General features: G+C 33.5%; 2 protein-coding genes across 11 annotated transcripts; both read left to right on the forward strand.

Annotated features, from left to right (window-relative positions):
• Positions 1-1,979: 1,979 nt before the first annotated feature.
• On the forward strand, positions 1,980-4,673 carry LOC110010585 (uncharacterized). Its single transcript, XM_089718977.1, is given in 8 exon segments — positions 1,980-2,728; positions 2,821-2,897; positions 3,082-3,184; positions 3,365-3,462; positions 3,583-3,666; positions 3,668-3,714; positions 3,839-3,915; positions 4,323-4,673. Coding segments are annotated over 8 exon segments (795 nt in total). The 5' UTR covers positions 1,980-2,433; the 3' UTR covers positions 4,337-4,673.
• A 4,425-nt stretch (positions 4,674-9,098) lies between these two features.
• LOC119371232 (uncharacterized) lies at positions 9,099-12,501 on the forward strand. 10 transcript variants are annotated; one of them, XM_089718978.1, is made up of 6 exons: positions 9,099-9,453; positions 9,584-10,389; positions 10,521-10,640; positions 10,733-10,841; positions 11,657-11,756; positions 11,969-12,501. In XM_089718978.1, the coding sequence occupies exons 2-6, from the start codon at positions 10,358-10,360 to the stop codon at positions 11,977-11,979; spliced, it is 372 nt and encodes a 123-aa protein (XP_089575104.1). In that variant the 5' UTR covers positions 9,099-9,453; positions 9,584-10,357; the 3' UTR covers positions 11,980-12,501. The 10 variants fall into 10 exon arrangements, 3 of the variants coding, with proteins under 3 accessions (XP_089575104.1, XP_089575105.1, XP_089575106.1); XM_089718979.1 differs by having other exon boundaries at positions 11,666-11,756; XR_016319989.1 differs by having other exon boundaries at positions 10,501-10,640; positions 10,733-11,756.
• Positions 12,502-20,492: the final 7,991 nt, after the last annotated feature.

Below are 20,492 nucleotides of genomic sequence, written 5' to 3' on the forward strand. Positions count from 1 at the left end.
GTCAAAGTAAATATTATTTAAAATCTTGAGAAAGTCTGAATACTTAAATTCACGAACTTTGTAATTTTAATTATTACACGTATTTTCACATTAATAACAATAATTTTTAAGATTTTTGGCTCTTATCTACAAAATATCAATTCGATATGTAGTTTAGCTTAAATTTTGAAATAATAATATTTATAATAATCAATTATTTAATAGGTATCTAACTAATCTATTTTGTAAATTGAAATATTTAATAAATGTAATTTTTATAAAATGAAGCATTTAAGGAGACAATAAAAATTGACAGCATCACAAAATTAAAGTAATAAAGTAATAAAAATAAAAGATGCATTTGCGTATTAAACCTAAATAAACCCCAAAACGTATAAAACACACTTAATAGGGTAAAATATGGGCAAATTGATTAAGCTTCCGTTTTGAAATACGTATTCGCGACATTTTCTACAAATTATGCGAACAGTAGTTCTTGTGTATCCGGGCAGCAGCAAAACAAGGTAATGAGGTTGGGCTTGAAAAAATTGAATCGAATCAACAGCCCATCACAACCCATATAATCACACGTGGACTGAAGTAATGTAGATATAACCCACGTGGGAAAATTCCCATTCAGCCCTTAATATTTTGTTTAACTATAACACCATCCTTTGACTTTAGCCTATTTTTTATTATTTTCTTTTTTTTTTTTAAAGTTGATTTTGTTTGATTATTTTTTTGGCCGGATTGAGTTTAGCATTTTCTTACATTATTTCTTTGAAAGCCATAAAATAAAAAAATATTTCAGCTTAGCATTTTCTTACATTACTTCTTCTTACATTATTTCAGCTCTTAACAAAAAACTATTTATATAATACCCTAATAATTTTTACAATTGAAAAATGCCAAAAAAACATTATTTCAAATCTTGAAAAATCACTAAATATATAAATTTATTCTTCAATTTTGTAACTTTAATTCTTTCTATTCTAAATTTTATGATGATTTATCATATATTTGAATTTATAAATTTTGATAATATTAAATATTTTTTCACATTAACAATTATAGTTTTTAAAATTTTTTGAATAATAATTTTTATAAATTTTAATTATTTCATAGGTGTTTAATTGATCTATTTTGCAAATTGAAATATTTAATAAAATAATTTTATAAATTAAAATATTAAATGAATTAAAATAAAAATTAAAAGTGCAGTAAAATTTAAGTAATAAAGCTAAATAGTGAATTTATGTTTAGGGTGAAACGCCTAAGAGTCAGCTTTTGAAATACATATTCATAACATTCTTGTCAATCCGTGAAGAAGGCACACAAGGAAAGTAAGGAGCAGGTGAGTTGAGAATTCAAAAACTTACTCGCACTAAATAATTCAACTGTCGAAAACTTTACCTGTAATAACAATTTATAAGGGAAGGAAAAACTCATCGAGACTCTATAATAACATTCAGTTGCTACAAATTTATCCCTGAAATCTGAGCAATAGATTTCAACATTTGAAATTTAACTGATTAGGAAAACTAAGTTAAAAAATATCTAGCAAATAGTTTATGCACATTATCATAAAAGAAGAAGACTCTGTATGGCTGCTTAATCAATTAACAGCAGAGAGACCACACAATTTCTTCAAGGCAAAAACAAAGGCCCAAAAGTCACATCAGTCAACATATTAATGATAAATCGCACACTAATTCCAAAGAACAAAACAGTAATTTCTCCAGATAAAAAAAATAAGATGGACGCAAAACAGTAGTTTGCTATTCACGAAGCAAATGTGCCTCATCGAATATGTTTTATCTGTATTCGGTCAATGTTGGGTAAATATTCGATGAGGCACATAATATTGTCGTCCTAAATGACATCACTTGGCAACCTGCTATAGCCAAGGCTTTAGTTGCATCACTTGGCTGTGGCATTGTCCACTATTAGATGGCAGTCCCCTCCCGCGGTACCAAAAGCACCCTCGCACTTTGTTAACGTACCGCGGTATCATAGATGACTGCACTTTCTTAAAGAATTCTTTTATCTATTGAATTCAAAAAACAGCCAAAAAAAAAATTAAAAAAAAAAAAGACACAAACTTCACCTTATGCCGCTTAACATGGAACTCTTCATTCCTAGAATAATATAATATTTATATACGTTGGGTCTGGAAAGTTTTTGTTAAAGAACTTTATTTCAAGTTGGTGCAGACTCTAAATTTTTCTTCTATGATTGATCGGTATAAACATCAACAACTCCGAATTGGATACAAAGGGCAGCACTGGCCCCTGTGGCATTTCAATTTTTCAAATCAGCTGTCTCCTATAAAGGGTAGCACTTAGGCATTTCAAGTGAGTTGCAGAACCACACCATAACCACAAAAAGCACATATAACCACGCCAGAGACAGGCCTACTCTCATATAAAGGCCCACTCTCTTCATTTTCATCAAATGAACATGTTATACTTTCGGGCTACAAGAAATCAGAGAATGGAGATGGGTTGTATGTGGATGAGGCGCGTGCGGTCAGTGGTTCTTGTAAATCACCCTTCCATGGTCTCTTCATCTGCTTCGCTCTCAATTCCTTACCCTAATCGATCTCATCTCTCTCTTTCCTCTCTAAAACAACTCTCTTCATCACCGCCACCGCCCAATCTCCATCTCCACCCCGCTTCTCTTTTCTCTTCCGCGCGTCGTTCCGTTTCGACCGCCGCTTGTTCATCGTCACTACTTCCTGTTGATATGGGTCAGCAGATAAATCGTTTCCTAGTAACATATGTTGTTTTTTGAGCTCCCATTTTATTTATTTATTTGTTTTGTGGCTGTTTATTTGTGTAGGAAGTAGAGACATGAATGCTATTCTAACCAAGGGTTCAAAGGTGCTTCTTAAGGGAATGAATTACACTGAGCTTGAAGTGTGTTTTTCTACTCTCCTTTTCTTCCTATACTAAACTCAAAAAAGTATACAATTTTAAACTGTGGTCCAAGCTAGCTAGACTAGAAATTCAAAATAAATTCTAATATTCCAAATATGAGAATTTATATATAATTTTATGTTAAAGTTTTCCAAGTAATAATTGTGGGAATCCACTATGCCAGAAATGGGTTCAATCTCATGGATTCAGACCTGGTCAAGCTATGATGCTGTGGAAGCGTCTTTATGGGGAAAATATTTGAGCGCATTATGTTGATGAGCTAGAAGGTATTCTTCCAGCACCTTGTCTCTGAAATGCTATCTATTGTCCGGTTTTATAGCCTTTTCAGTGAGCTAAATGATTTTATCTCCCTTTGATGTCCCTGTCTATGTGAAAAATTGAATCTCTATTCCAACAAGAGAGACATGCTGAGCCTTATGAATTTTGTCTTTGATAACCTTATTCAGGTTTGAATAAGGATTTTGGGAAAATGTTGAGTGAACACGCAGAATTTGAGGTAATATCTTTGGAAGATGTTTGTACTGCATCTGATGGAACTAAGAAGGTAGCTAAAACCATTATTGTTGTATTTTTGGTCTCGAAGTCACTTGATTCTGGTTCGATATATTGCTTTTAGCAGTTGCATTATCTTCTCATTGGTTCTGAAACTCACAGGAGCTTGCAGATTTTATTTAGGTTGGATGATGAACTGGTAATTGAAAAAGTCGTCATACCTTGTGATAGAGGTAAGACGACAGTTTGTGTTTTGAAGTCAAGTGGGCTGTGCCATGAATTGTCAGTTGTGCTACACTGGCAGGTAAGCTTTATATCTTTCTTATTTGTATTTGTATTATTGCTATTGTTACTTTCTACAAGGTACATCTTCTTGATGCATAATGCAATTTTGAGGATGGGTTTGAAGAGACATCTAACTACTGCAGAGATTGTAGACCAGGTTGTATTTGCAGAACGTCTTGTAACAAGCAAAGTTGGTTCGATCACAAATGTTGTATTTATGGTAAGTCTGTGATCTAGAAAATTTTCTATTAACAGAAGTTTTCCCAATCAGTTCAGATTTGGCTCAGTTAGTGACTTTGCTCAGTCCAATACTAAGGCATCTAATAATTCAATGTTATTTTCACTATCTATCAACAACATAAATTGAAAGTGAAGATTTCATTCGTTTTGTTGTCATTATGCATTCCCTGGTTACCTAGAAAAACACATAATTTGAGGAATTAAGTCCATGTGTTTCCTTGTGCATTGATCGGAATACTTGTCCAACCGTTCAACAATACTATTCATGGATTGCGTATCCACTACCTATGCGCATTTACACCCTTCTAACCCTTGTATGTTTCTGTATTCCTTTTGCTGCAGCTATTGTAATCGTTTTTTTTTTTTTTTTTTTTTTTTTTGGCGAAGTGTCTCTAGTCTAGCTCTATTAGATATTTGAAGGTGAGTTATTACATCCATGAAGTATTAATCCCTATTTTTCAAAGATCTTGGTTTAAGTGAGAGAAAATAGATTTTTTAGTTAGCCCAATAATTTCTAATAATTTGCTTTGAAATATATATTTGCAGGGAATGGGAGAACCACTTCAGAATTGAAAATGTCATAAAAGCTGCCGATATTATGGTGCATGAGCATGGTCTTCATTTTAGTTCTCGCAAGGTAACTGTTTCTACAAGCGGGCTTGTCCCCCAGTTGAAACGTTTCCTTCGTGAATCCAATTGTGCTTTAGCTGTTAGTCTGAATGCGACAACTGATGAGGTGCATTTTCATTTATATCTGTATGTTTATTCACTTGAGAAACACATGCAGGTTGTTGACTTTCTCTTTAACTAATAAACCATGCAGGTAAGAAACTGGATCATGCCAATTAACCGGAAATACAATTTAAGCTTGCTTCTTGACACCCTTCGGAAGGAACTCCAATCCAGAAAGAATTACAAAGTTCTGTTCGAGTATGTGATGCTTGCAGGAGTAAATGACAGGTTAGATAAACATTTTCCTTTCTCAGTTTTATTTGATATTTGATAATATGTTTGGCCATATGAAATATCTTGTGCTACTGTTAGGGTAACTGCATGATTGACATTGTGAATGTTGACTGCATGATATTGCAAGTCAGAAAGATAGATGTATGCAGTTGCTTTGTCAATTACTTTAGCATGTTTAGTTGTGGTACCAGACTACCAGTTGCTGACTTGTTTCTATTTAGTTTTGGCAAGAACGATTTGTTTGATGTGCTTTTAAACCCTTCATATGATATTATATTTTCAACCTGTATCATTAACACCCTCAATTTTATGCATTATCACGAGGGGATCAAAAAAGGATGTGGACGGTAAAAGCACTCTGCCTACTATTTTTTGGTGCATTTGTGGTCCATTGATATCTTTCACAGGCTGTGAATGTATGCAACTATGCATGACAATGGCACTGGGGAATATGACCAGATAAACTCATCTAATATTACAATGATTTATATCAAACTAAGAAAATTCTTGGATGATGACCCAGCAAATGCTCCTGAGGTTTCTCAGAGGAAACTAAATTGCAATAGTTAGGAGAGGTGCACCAGCGGTTTGCTGAGCATATTGTGGCAGGTTATGCTTGCCAAGTAAATTTCTCACCAGATGGACGGTTTGTTATGTCAGGAGACGGTGAGGGTAAATGCTGGTTTTGGGACTGGAAGAGTTGTAAGGTTTTCTGGACAAGTGTCATGAGGGTGTGTGCATGGGTGCGAGTGGCATCCATTGGAGCAAAGCAAAGTGGCAACTTGCAGTTGGGATGGCTTGATCAAGTACTGGTGAGTAACCTTTCACGCCACAATTTTCACACGTAGCAATTTTTTATTTGGGATGCTGATATCCTTGTATTGCTATTTGCTGGTTCATATGAATTTGTCTGCTTGCATTTGCTGGGTGTTCGCAATGGATGTTCAGATCTCTATGAAATTTAGGCTGCATTAGTAAACGAACATTTATTCTCTCACAATATCTTAAATGGATTTTTGCATTCCAAAGAAAATGAATTGGCATTTTCTTCTTGTCATTTAAGATTGATTTTAACCCTTTAGGATACTAAAGGACATTTTGAATTCAGTTTAGTATTATCTATTTCTAAACTGAATTGGCATTTTCTTCTTGTCATTTATTGCATGTGTAAAAGTCTTGAAATCTTTTTTTATTACCTGTTAGTATCTGTAGATTCTGACAACAAGGTAATGAGGTTGGGCTTGGAAAAATTGAATCCAAAAATCAACGGCCCATCAGACCAAAATGGAAAAATTGAATGAGGTTGAGCTTGGAAAATTTGAATGGAAGAAGCAAATCAACGGCCCATATAAAGTCATGTTAACTTATAATCTTAGTTGTGGCCATATGCAAACTAGACTGGAAAATGACAGTCGCGCGTCGCTCTCATAAGAAAAAACTAAAAATATGAGATTTAGTTGAAGCGCTACTGTAGTAATACGCCACTACTCAAAAGTAACAAAGAAATGACAGTCGCGTGTCGCTGTCATCAGAAAAAACTAAGCGCTACTACTCAGCTCTCGCTCTCTAGTCATTGCAGCTGCTCTCCTATCTTCCTACTCTTCCGTTCTCTAACAAGCACGAAGAATTTAAAAGAATGCCAAGCGAAAGGTAAGTATAATTAAATATTGGGTTGCAAACTTTTTATTGTATCTTCAAGTTTTTCAGTATTTGATTCACTTCTCTCCTCATTTCAAGCTATCAATCTTTATTAAAATTCATTAAAAATTATTCAAAACTCTTCCAAAATTTTTATCCATTTTGCAATTATTGCCAAGTCTATAAAATTTATGCAACTTTGTTTATCCTTATGAATTACAAATATATATAGTTAAATTGAAATGTGCTAAAGCCTTCTAATAGTTTTTTTTATTTCATTTTTCTTTTCAGGGGAAATTTAAAAGCCTTCTAACCCTTGTATGTTTCTGTATTCGTTTTGCTGTAGCTATTGTAATGGATTTTTTTTTTAAGTGTCTCTAGTCTAGCTCTATTAGATATTTGAAGGAGAGTTATTACATCCTTGAAGTATTAATCTCTATTTTTCAAAGATCTTGGTTTGAGTGAGAGAAAATAGATTTTTAGTTAGCCAGATGTGAGAGAAACAGCAGTAGGAATCTGATTGGAAAGGCAATCGGAAGACAGCAATGATAGCCTTTTTTTTTTCCAAAGAATAATATTGTCCCATATTGCCTGTGTAAAAGTCTTGAAATCTTTTTTTATTACCTGTTAGTATCTGTAAATTCTGACAACAAGGTAATGAGATTGAGCTTGGAAAGAGGTTGGGCTTGGAAAAATTGAATCGAAGAAGCAAATCAACGGCCCATATAAAGTAATGTTAACTTATAATCTTAGTTGTGGCCATATGCAAAATATGAGAGGAACACTGTGATTTGAAGAGAGCGACAGAAGTGATCTACATTTGAAGAAAGGACCACAGTGTTACTCTCTAGTCTTGAAGAAAAGAGTTACATTTGAAGAAAGGACCACTGTGATTTGAAGAGAGAAGAGAGTTACTCTCTAGTGTTGAAGAAAGAGTTACATTTGAAGAAAGGACCATGATCCTACAGTTGAAGAAAGGACGACTGTGATTTGAAGAGAGCGACAGAAGTGATCTACATTTGAAGAAAGGACCACAGAGTTACTCTCTAGTCTTGAAGAAAAGAGTTACATTTGAAGAAAGGACCATGATCCACATTTGAAGAAAGGACCACTGTGATTTGAAGAGAGAAGAGAGTTACTCTCTAGTGTTGAAGAAAGAGTTACATTTGAAGAAAGGACCATGATCTAAAGTTGAAGAAAGGACCACTGTGATTTGAAGAGAGCGACAGAAGTGATCTACATTTGAAGAAAGGACCACAGAGTTACTCTCTAGTGTTGAAGAAAGAGTTAGTCTCTAGTGTTGAAGAAAGGACCACCCACTGTGATTTGAAGAGAGCGACAGAAGTGATCTACATTAAAAGAAAGGACCACAGAGTTACTCTCTAGTCATTGCCAGCTTCTCTCCTATCTTCCTATTCTTGCGTTCTCTAACAAGCACGAAGAATTTAAAAGAAAATGCCATTCGAAAGGTAAGTATCATTAAATATTGGGTTGCAAACTTTTTATTGTATCTTGTAGTTTTTCAGTGTTTCTTTCATGGCTAGACGGAGCACACTTGTTCAAGTTCAACTTCTCTATCATTTCAAGCCATCAATCTTTATTCAATTCATGAAAGATTATTAAAAACTCTTCCAAAATTTTTATCCATTTTCCAATTATTGCTAAGTCTATAAAATTTATGCAACTTTGTTTATCCGTATCAATTACAAATATATATATATAGTTAAATTGAAATGTGCTAAAACCTTCTAATAGTTTTTTTATTTCATTTTTCTTTTCAGGGAAAATTTTAATGCAGCAGTACACAGTGTTTTCACCTTGACCATAGCAAGTTTAATTGGCCTCATTCAAATCAAGCCTTTGGTTGATACAGACACACACATTATATTACCAATCTTTCTTATTGCTCTACTCACATATGGGTTTGGAACTATCTTTCAAGCTTGGAACTCCTTCAATTCAATTACTAGCAAAGTTGGCTTATTTGCTCTTGGATTAGCCGTAGTTGCACTTGTGCTTATGGTTTTGCCAATTTTGGGTTGGATCATTTTAATCTTATGGGCCTCCTTGTTAACTAAAGTAGTATAAAACTCAAGGGATAATATTTACAGTTTAATCAGTAAATTACGAGAGAGATTCAACCAGATAATTGGAAGCAAATTACGAGAGAAATTCAATAAAATAATTGGAATCACAAGTCAAGTTACAGAAGAGTAAACTACGAGAGAGACAATTGAAATCATAAGTTATGTTATATAAGAGCATGACAATTTATCTATGTAATTTTTTTTTTGAAATAACGCAGCTCTCTGATTATATATCGAATGAAAATGTGCTATTTTGTGTAGTTACCATAAAATGGAAAATGTGCTATTTTGTGTAGTTACCATAAAATGGAAAAGAGATAGAATTTTTATTTAATTTCAGTGATAGTCCTTTAATTTCATTTATTCAATTATTTTTATAATCATTTGAAAAAAATAAACAAAAAAAAAAAAATCCTAATCTTAAAGACCGTATGTATTCCCAACTTCCATAGTCAATTTATTTGGTAAAGCCCACATCTCACTATCTCTCCACGACCCGACCCTGCCTCTCCTTCATACTGAGTACTAATATTAGCGTTTAATTAATGAACTACGAAAAAAATTCAACTAGGTAATTGAAATTATAAGTTGTCCTAGTGTAGAAGAGCACGTTGATTTACCTGATTTACCTTAGTAATTCCTTTTTGAAATAACGTAGCTGTTTAGCCCGTATTTTTATTTTCCAAATTTTGAATTTTTATTAAATTCCCGGCAACCGTAGACGGCGTCCTCTCAGGCGAACGGCCGGCGATTCTCCTGCGAGGCCCCATGAGACATATTGGTCTCCTCTTCGCGCGGACGAGGAGTGGTAGTTCGAATCTCAATCGGTACGTTCTAAGACCAATTTCCCCATTTTGGTATGAATTCTAAATTTAGCATTTTTAGTTCATTGAATTGAATTTGAATAAATAACGATTCAAATATAATTCTTGTTCGGCCAAACGGCCACGGATTCAGGCGCAGCCATAGCCTGAATCCATCTTCTCGACGAGGGAAGCTTCATTGTAGCCTCAGGTTGCGCGATTGAGTGCGTGGGTGGAAGAAATCGAGCCAGAATACTTCAACGCCGCCGCGACACGTTTATCGGCGAATCCCGTCGACGCCGGTGAAGACACTCCACGAGGAGACCACCGATTTGACTCCTCAATTCCAGGCGAGTCTCTCTCTCTCTCTCTTCCATTGATCTCGGCGACAGGGCTCAACGGACGGAAACGCCATGGACGGCAGTGGCAAGCCACTGTCGGGGTCATTTCCGGCCAAAATAGGCACGCCCAGTCCAAGGGGATCTCGCGATCGTAGTCCCCATAAGATTTCGAGCATTTTGGTATAAATGTTGCTCAATTCCGGCTATGGTCGATTTCCGGCCACCGTAGACGGCGGAATCCACTATGCCAGAAATGGGTTCAATCTCATGGATTCAGACCTGGTGAAGCTATGTGCTGTGGAAGCGTCTTTATGGGGAAAATATTTGGGCGCATTATGTTGATGAACTTATTCTTACACCACCTTGTCTCTGAAATGCTATCTGTTGTCTGGTTTTATAGCCTTGTCAGTGAGCTAAATGATTTTATCTCCCTTTGATTTCCCTATCTATGTGCAACATTGAATCTCTCTTCCAACAACAGAGACATGCTGAGCCTTATGAATTTGTCTTTGATAACCTTATTCAGGTTTGAATAAGGATTTTAGGAAAATGTTGAGTGAACACGAGTAAGGCAATATATCTGGAAGATGTTCGTACTGCATCCGATGGAACTAAGAAGGTAGCCAAAACCATTATCTGTTGTATTTTTGGTCTCGAAGTCACTTTATTCTGGTTCGATATTTTGCTTTTAGCCGTTGCATTATCTTGTCATTGGTTTTGAAACTCACAGGCGCTTGCAGATTTTATTAGGTTGGATGATGAACTGGTAATTGAAACAGTCGTTATACCTTGTGATAGAGGTAGGACGACAGTTTGTGTTTCAAGTCAAGTGGGCTGTGCCATGAATTGTCAGTTCTCCTACACTGGCATGTAAGCTTTATATCTTTCTTATTTGTATCTGTATCATTGCTATTGTTACTTTCTACAAGGTACATCTTCTTGATGCATAATCCAATTTTTAGGATGGGTTTGAAGAGACATCTGACTACTGCAGAGATTGTAGACCAGGTTGTATTTGCACAACGTCTTGTGACGAGCGAAGTTGGTTCCATTACAAATGTTGTATTTATGGTAAGTCTGTGATCTAGAAAATTTTCTATTTGAATAAGTTTTTCCAATCAGTTCAGATTTGGCTCAGTTAGTGACTTTGCTCAGTCCAGTACTAAGGCATCTAATAATTCAATGTTATTTTCACTATCTATCGACGACATAAATAGAAAGTGAAGATTTCATTCGTTTTGTCGTCGTTATGCATTCCCTGTTCACATAGAAAAACACATAATTTGAGGAATTAAGGCAGATGTGAGAGAAAGCAGTAGGAATAGGATTGGAAAGGCAATATCTCTTTTTATTAAACAGTTCATTCACTGTTCACATATTTTGTCATTAACTGTTTTAATGACAAAATATGAGAGCAAAGAGCAAAAGACTGAAAAAGTTAATAGTGAAAATTTATTTATTGAATAATTAAGGCAGAAGTGAGAGAACCAGCTGTAGGAACAGGATTCTTTTTTTTTTTTTTTTTTTTTTCCAAGGAAGAATATTGTCCCACGTTGCGTGTGTAGAAGTCTTGACGTCTGTTTTTATAACTTATTAGTATCAATGCATTCTAACAACAAGATAATGAGTCATGTCAAAAAAAAAAAAAAAAAACAACAAGGTAATGAGGTTGGGCTTGGAAAATTTGAATGGAAGCAGCAAATCAACGGCCAATATATCCTAAAAGAGGGAATCCTATATAACCTAAAAGAGAAAATCCTCTATATCCAAAATAGAGGGAGGAGAAGAGAGGGAATCCTCTATATTGTAAAAGAGAGGGAGGAGAGACACGCAGGATACACGCAGGATATAATATTTATAAAAGGGACTCATTGCAACTTCTCTAGTCATTGCAGCTTCTCTCCTATCTTCCTATTCTTGCGTTCTCAACCATTCTTGCGTTCTCTAACAAGCACGAAGAATTTAAAAGAAAATGCCAATCGGAAGGTAAGGATCATTAAACATTGGGTTGCAAACTTTTTATTGTATCTTCAAGTTTTTCAGTGTTCATGGCAAGACAAAGCACACTTGTTTAACTTCTCTATTATTTCAACTTTGTTATGCAACTCTGTTTATCCTTATCAATTACAAATATATATAGTTAAATTGAAATGTGCTAAAGCCTTCTAATAATTTTTTTATTTCATTTTTCTTTTCAGGAAAAATTTAAATGCAGTACACAAAGTTTTCACCTTCACCATAACTAGTTTAATTGGCCTCGTTCAAATCAAGCCTTTGGTTGATACAGACAAACACTTTATATTAACAATCTTTCTTGTTGGTCTATTCACATATGGGTTTGGAACTATCTTTCAAGCTTGGAGCTCCTTCAATTCAATTATTAGCAAAGTTGGCCTATTTGCTGTTGGATCGGCCATAGTTGCACTTCTGTTTTTCCTTGTTCCAATTTTTGGTTGGATTATTTTAATTTTATGGGCCTCCTTATGCGCTAAAGTAATATATAATTCACTTGAAGAGATTTACCGTTTAATTAGCAGACTACGAGAGAGATTTAACAACATAATTGAAATCATAAGACGTCATGTTACAGAAGAGCACAATATTTTACCTGTGTGATTCTTTTTTTGAGATAATGTAGCTCTTTAGGTACACATGGATTGTAAATGTGCTATTTTGTATAGTTACCATAAAATAGAAAAGAAATAAAAATCTTATTTAATTTCAGTGTTCATCCTTTAATTTCATTTATTCAATTATTTTTATAATCATTTGAAAAAAATAAAAAAAAATCCCTAATCTTAAAGACCATATGTATTCCCAACTTCCAGAGTCCATTTCTTTGGTAAAGCCCACATCTCACTATCTCTCCACGACCCGACCACGCCTCTCCTTCATGTTAAGTACTAACTACCTCTCTCTTAATCTCTTCTTCTTCGCCTCAATTCCTCTCCCTTCTGAAAAAGGAAAAAACGCCTGAAATTGGTCAATTCAAGGAAAAAAAAAAAAAAGGGAACCTATCTCTTCAAATTTTGATTAATCGCTTCAAATTGGTGAGAACCTTCCTTTTTCTTTTTCCCTTTATTTTTTCATTTGTTGGTTTTAAGCTCTGCGATTACTAAACAGGTGCTACGGATTATTTCAAATTCTGAATGATCAGTTCACTTTTTTGCAATAATGATTGAATCCTGAATTTGGTTAAATTAATTAAATCTGATGAATTTTTCTTTTGTTTTTCTGAAATTATCATAAAAAACTGAAAATTTCCGCTTTACTTAAATCTTCAGTTCTTGTCGGCTGTGATGATGTTAATATATATTTTCATCAAATGAACATGTAATACTTTCGGGCTACAGGAAATCGGAGAATGGAGATGGGTTGTATGTGGATGAAGCGCGTGCGGTCAGTGGTTCTTGTAAATCACCCTTCCATGGCCTCTTCATCTGCTTCGCTCTCAATTCCTTACCCTAATCGATCTCATCTCTCTCTTTCCTCTCTAAAACAACTCTCTTCATCACCGCCACGGCCCAATCTCCATCTCCACCCCACTTCTCTTTTCTCTTCCGCGCGTCGTTCCGTTTCGACCGCCGCTTGTTCATCGTCACTACTTTCTGTTGATATGGGTAAGCAGATAAATCGTTTCCTAGTAACATATGTTGTTTTTCGAGCTCCCATTTTATTTATTTATTTGTTTTGTGGTTGTTTATTTGTGTAGGAAGTAGAGACATGAATGCTATTCTAACCAAGGGTTCAAAGGTGCTTCTTAAGGGAATGAATTACACTGAGCTTGAAGTGTGTTTTTCTACTCTCTTTTTCTTCCTATGCTAAACTCAAAAAAGTATATAATTTTAAACTGTGGTACAAGCTAGCTAGGCTAGAAATTCAAAATGAATTCTAATATTCCAAACATGAGAATTTATGTATAATTTTATGTTCAAGTTTTCCAAGTAATAATTGTGGGAATCCACTATGCCAGAAATGTTGCTGTGGCTCAATCTCATGGATCCAGACCTGGTCAAGCTATGATGCTGTGGTAGCGTCTTTATGGGGAAAATATTTGGGCGCATTATGTTGATGAGCTAGAACGTATTCTTACACCAATTTCTATATCATTATCATGCCATTTATGTTAATAGTTGAAACTATTTTCGTTTTCCATTTTTGACTTTTAAATTTTTCTTTATTTTTCATAATAAATATAGATAATTTTTTCTTTTTTTATTTAGTAAAAATTGAATGGATCAAAATAATATTATAAATTATATAACAAAAAGTTATATTTTCTTTTTAACAATCCTTACCAAATTAATAACTACTCTTATAATTAAACACTCACTTCTCATTATAGAAATAAACAAAAATATTAATAATTTTTAATATTTAGTGGTGGGCAAAAATAGATTAAGATAAAATTTTAGTATATATTAATTTTGCAATGGCATTATTATTTAATTTAGGACATTATTTCAGCTCTTAACAAAAAATATTTATATAATACCGTAATAATTTTTACAATTAAAAAATGCCAAGGAAACATTATTTAAAATCTTGAAAAAGTATTGAATATATAAATTTACTAGTTAATTTTTACAATTCACATATACTCATCTCATCCGCCGTAACCATATTCATCAATCATTTGTTCACTCAATTCACACACATATATGCGCTTAATAATTCCAACCAATTAATTAACAATTTATATCAACCTCCGAATTTATTCTATAACTAATTACCAAATAACTAAACAATTTATAAATAAAACTTGTTTCGCCAAGTTAATTACAAGTACTCTCATTTGATAGTTTCTAGACTTCTAATCATTAAGAAACTTCTCGTTACGACATTTCTTCTTCATCATAGCTTTAGGTATAAAGCTCATTTATTTATGCATGTGTTAAAAAATTCTATATTAACCACCAAGAATCAATCTGTTAAAGCTTTACCCCTTAGAAATCCTAAATTCTAGCTTAAACTCATAGCCTAGAATATATAATTTCTATATCTTACTTACTTGCCTAAGCCTTAGATTATAACTCCCCCTAACAATATTTAATAAATTTCCTAAGTTAATTTACATAAATATTAGCTAAAATTCTCATTTCAATATCAAGTCTTCTAATTATAATTAATATTCATAACATATATTTACCAATATTCAAATTTAATTTGCATCTTACAATATGCCACTAACTAATTCCTAACAAGATTTATATCTGATTAAATATTTGTTCGAATTCAATTTAATGGAATTTATACTAAAAATGGAAAAATAGGTCTTGGAGCGTACCGATTAAGAATCGGACTACAATTCCACGATCCGCCTCCGCCGCCGTCCACGGTGGCTGGAGAAATCCAAACAGCCCAGAATTGGGCAACCCGCACGCCAAAATGCTCGAAATCATGCAAGGACCTCAAATATATGACCAATTTGAGCTGAGTGTGCCTCGTTCGGTCGGAAATTGCCTCCAAACCTTCAGCCAGCCGCCCTTCTTTGGGCTTCTCCGATCCAGGCGACATTACTCAAGACTGACGCCATAAAATAGAAGCAAGGGAGGAGAGGGAGTCGGCCACACTGACTCGTGGCTTGAAATCGCCGGAAAATCGAGCTGGAGGCGGGACTTCATGGTCGAGCTGAATCGCGACCCCTCCGACAGTTGCTGCGCTCGCCAGGAACGAAGGAGAGAGGGGAAAGGAGGTCGGAGCAACCGCAGGGGTGATGCGACGGCGAGAAGTTGCACTCGATTGGTTCCAGTGTCCGTAAACGGGGAGGGAAGGGCAGCGTGCGCTCTGGCGCTGAGGAAGAAGAAGAAGAGAGGAAAAGAAAGAAGGTAGGTGGGTTTCTAGATCATTCCGATTCGAACTGGTTTGGTCTGATTCAACTATCTGACTTGGTTTTCACTTGATTTTCGAAAATTTCAAACGAGTTCACAGTCCAGCTAATTTATTTTAATTAATTTAATATTTAATGCCCAAAATAATTCTTAAGGAGTTTAGAAAATTTTCGGTTAAGAGCTGTAACACTATACTTTGGGCTTGGGCCCAACTCGGGAATTTGAGCACAGACAAAAATTACACAGCACTTTCAGCCCACGCAGTTAAATTTCTGATGTTTGATTTAATAAAAATTCAAAATTTTCAAAAATAAAATTATGGGTTGTTTCGCTATCTTGAATTTTACGATGATTTATCGTATATTTGAATTTATAAATTTTGGTAATATTAAATACTTTTTCATTTTTGTAACAATAGTGTTTAAAATTTTTTGAATAATAATTTTCACAAATTTTAATTATTTTATATGTGTTTAATTAATCTATTTTGTAAATTAAAACATTTAATAAAATAATTTTATAAATTAAAATATTGGATAAATTAAAATTAAAATAAAAATCATTGTAAAATTTAAGTAATAAAGCTAAATGGTGAATTTATGTTTATGGGTAAATTGCCCGTGAATCACTATTGAAGTACATATTCATAACATTCTTTGTCAGTCCGAGCGGAAGGCACAAAAAGAAAGAGAGGAGAAAGTGAGCTGAGCAATAAAAAAAATTCAAAAAAATTTAAAATTTTGACAGAGAAAGGGCTTTTGACAAAGAAAGGCTGAACGGTTATATAAGTTGCGTTGAGATTTTCTTCCTCCATGCATAATTTAATCCATGTACATATTCCTATTGATATGGATAAATGCGAAGAAAGAAGTATTGTTTTATTCAATCCATAATGTGAGATAACATTCTATTCTTTACTGGGAAAAAAAAAAATCAAAAGCAATGCAACAACAAAATAAAATAAAATAATGCAATATATAAAGAGTGAAAAAGAGTAGGTTTAACACAGAAAAAAACAGGAGCCACAATATATAATTTAATTTTAATAAGGTTACTGGGATTCTTTTATTTTAATTTTTATATAGGCATCATGATTTTACGTCTTTAAAACAAAGAACAAAAACAAAAAATTCGCCAGACCAACAGAATAGCATCATGCTTGGAATAAAGTCAATGCAAACTTTGAAAACTAAAACAATATGAGATGTGAGCCCTGTGAAACAGGCCTTACAAACTCGTACATAAAATAAAAAGAGCAAAGAGCACATATTTGCTATACTTATATCAGTCGTTCTTACCAGACTCGTTTCCTTACTCTTTCGGCAGGGAACCAGACCTTTTCCTGTGTTGGTAGTCATCATTCGCAACTAAAAAATAGCAAGCACGAAGAATTTAAAAGAAAATGCCAATCGAAAGGTTAGTATCGTTAAATATTGGGTTGTCAAAGTTTTTATGTTGCTTCAAGTTTTTCAGTATTTCATTCATGGCAAGACAGAGCACACTTGTTTCACTTCTCTATCATTTCAAGCTATCAATCTTTATTACAATTCATGAAAGATTATTCAAAACTCTTCCAAACTTTTTACCCATTTTGCAATTGTTGCTAAGTTTATAAGATTTATGCAACTTTGTTTATCCTTATCAATTTTTGGTTGGATTATTTTAATCTTATAGGCCTCTTTGTTCGCGAAAGTAATATATAATTCACGACAATAGATCTACCGTTCAATTAGCAAACTACAATAGACATTCAACAAGATCATTGAAATTATAAGACGTTATGTTATAGAAGATCACGATGATTTATGTATGTAATTCATTTTTGAAATACTGTAGCTCTCTAGTTACATATCGATTGAAAAGGTGCTATTTTGTGTAGTTACCGTAAATGATTGAATCCTGAATTTGATTAAAAAAAGATTAAATTAATTAAATCTGATGATTTTTTTTTTCTGAAATTATCATAAAAAATTGAAAATTTCAGCTTTACTTAAATATTGAGTTCTTGTCGGCTGCGACAATGTTAAATACAAATTAAGCATTTTGAAGGGAGAAAACTGTGGTGGGGCAGTTTCTTTTTATTTTATTTCCATGTTTCAAATTCCATTTTGGATTGGTATTAATCTTGGTTTTATTAATATTTGCTTTGCTACTGTGAAACTGATCATCCTTTAGAAACTTCCGTTTCTGTTTCTGTTACTATCTTCTATGATTGCTAACGCAGTTTTTTTTTTTTTTTTTTTTTTTATTACCCCATTTGTTTGACAAATGCATAATCAGAGCCTCTAAAAAATATTCATAATTTTAAGATTCTGTTTTGAGTTTCTTATTATGTTGAATGAATTTCATCTGTATGAGAAATGAGTTGTTGATATTTGATTGGTTCTCTTTAAAAAAAAAAATGTTTTGGAAAATTTGTTTTGAATTTTCAGCTTATGCTTCGGTGCATCTATGGTGGAATTTTTAGCATGCATGGTTATGTATTACTTCTCATTGCTGACTAGCAGTGTAGATGCTTACTATCATGTAAAATCAAGCAAACTCATTTCATCATCAAAATATCTCTTTCATTACTTTGATCGAATGGATGTCCAAAAATTAGTCTTGTCATATATCTGATATTTGAAATAAAGCACTGGGGCAGAATTCTAATGTCTTTGTGAGGCTTGGTTTTGCATCAATCCTGAATTGGGATCGCTCTATTCTAGATCGTCTTCTGAATATTTGCTTCGAGCAAGTCTGCTCATTAAGATGATGCATACTTCTTTCTGATTGAAATCTGCCATTCTCTTCCATGGTTGACCAGGACATTAGGATGTTTACTGTGCCTCGGACACCATTTTATGGTAGATATTTGATTTGGGAGTTTTTTTCTTGGAATAAAAGCCTAGATTTGGAATTGGCCTATTGGGGAAGGGTCCTACCGATTCCCTTTATTGATTATGACCCACAAGGTTTTTAGTTTTCTAATGGATATAAACTGCAGCCAACACCAGTGACCTGAAGAACATTTGCTATTGGATAAATGAAGATTTTCATTGATTTTGGTGAATGTGCCAATTTTAGTTTTGAATTTAACATAAGCTGGAATTTATATTATGAACATTTAATTTCTAGATAATTTCAGAAGACATCATAACCTTTGCATCATCGCTTGTAAATTTGCGATGCCAGAGACATTTGGAGAGCCCTTCCTCCTTGAATGAAAAGCTAACATTTTAACCTTTTGCTTTTGTTTTGCAGGGACTAATTTCTTCTTCCTACATCAATTGATTTGCCCACTTTGCTGTTATGTTAGAGAGAAGACTATACATATTCTGCTGGTTGGAGGGCTGCACGTTCCGTGCAGTAGAGAGAGTAGGGACCGGAAGAGCCCAATTGTATTATTCTCCACTGAAATTTTAGTGTACCGGTTGTTGAGAATTTGGGTTCTTCATACTTTGTATCATGTAAAGTAGAAATGTAATTTTATTATTGATTTTGGCTTAGCTTTACTTTTCCTGAGGTTTAGTTGCAATTTTGCGGTATCCTCTTATTTCTTCCTTGTTAAATAGTTTTGTTCTTTCATTTGATGACACCCATTGAAACTTTGATCAATTATTGGTTTTACTATGATGCATCATTGGAAGTGATCCGGTAATGAGAAGCGTCTCTAAATATGCAGCAGAATTTCAACTCTGAGCAATCCGCGTCTGGTTTATTATTTTTTCGCCGGATTCAATTGAGCATTTTTTGACATTATTTCTTCATTGAAAGCCATAAAATAAATATATATATATATAATGAAAAAAAGGAAGGAAACCTGCATGTTGTGTATTTAGCAATCAACTCTTAACAAAAAATTTATATTAAACTGTAATAATTTTTAGAATTGAAAAATGACAAAGTAAATATTATTTAAAATCTTGAGAAAAGCTGACTATATAAATAAATGAACTTTACAATTTTAACTATTACGCATAAAATTGATCAGTTAATCAGGCAATAAATAATTTTAAAATTTTGACAGAGAAATGGTTAATGAGAATGAAATATATAATTTAAAATAATAAAAACAGGGAGCCACAATATATAATTTAAAATATGTAGGTGCAATAAGTAAAAATAAAATGTAAAAACAAAATCATATTAGAGGTGAAATTATATTTGAGGATGTTAAAAACATTGTGCTAAAAAAAATATATTTAATTTTGTTTATCCTACATCACTTTCTTATAATTTATTAGTACTTTTAGCTTTTAATACCTAAGTTTGCATATTCAGCTTTTATTTTTTTAATATGATATCATAATCCACCCCTTTTTACCAATTGCCAATATTAATGAACTGAAAAAAGTAATAATGAAAATTTATTTATTGAATAATTAAGGCAGATGTGAGAGAAACAGCACTAGGAATCCGATTGGAAAGGCAATCGGAAGACAGCAATAATAGTTTTTTTTTTTTTTTTCCAAAGAATAATATTGTCCCATATTGCCTGTGTAAAAGTCTTGAAATCTTTTTTTATAACCTATTAGTATCTGTAGATTCTGACAACAAGGTAATGAGGTTGGGCTTGGAAAAATTGAATCGAAGAATCAACGACCCATCAGACCAAAATGGAAAAATTGAATGGAAGAAGCATATCAACGGCCCATATAAAGTTATGTTAACTTATAATCTTAGTTGTGGCCATATGCAAACTAATCCCTCAATGCAACTTCCGCAATAAACCCTTCAATGCCGACGCGGAACAGAGGTAGCAAAATATGATCAATGCAACTTTCGCAATATACCCAATATACCCTTCAATGCCCTTCAATGCGGAACAGAGGTAGCGTGAGAGGATATATGAGGGCAAAATATATGAATTTTGATAGGGGGTTTTTTTTTTTTTTTTTTTTTTTGACAT

The sequence above is a fragment of the Jatropha curcas genome, chromosome 3 (genome assembly GCF_041381405.1).
Source record: "Jatropha curcas cultivar XTBG-Jc1 chromosome 3, XTBG_Jcur_1.0, whole genome shotgun sequence".
NCBI lineage: Eukaryota > Viridiplantae > Streptophyta > Magnoliopsida > Malpighiales > Euphorbiaceae > Jatropha > Jatropha curcas.

Excerpts from the sequence above, each read along its gene's own strand:
- LOC119371232 (XM_089718978.1), top strand. The coding sequence starts at position 10,358 with ATGTTCGTACTGCATCCGATGGAACTAAGAAG. Across the intron at positions 10,390-10,520 it reads CATCCGATGGAACTAAGAAG|GTTGGATGATGAACTGGTAA; the intron begins GTAGCCAAAACC and ends AGATTTTATTAG. Across the intron at positions 10,842-11,656 it reads TTACAAATGTTGTATTTATG|TCATTGCAGCTTCTCTCCTA; the intron begins GTAAGTCTGTGA and ends CAACTTCTCTAG.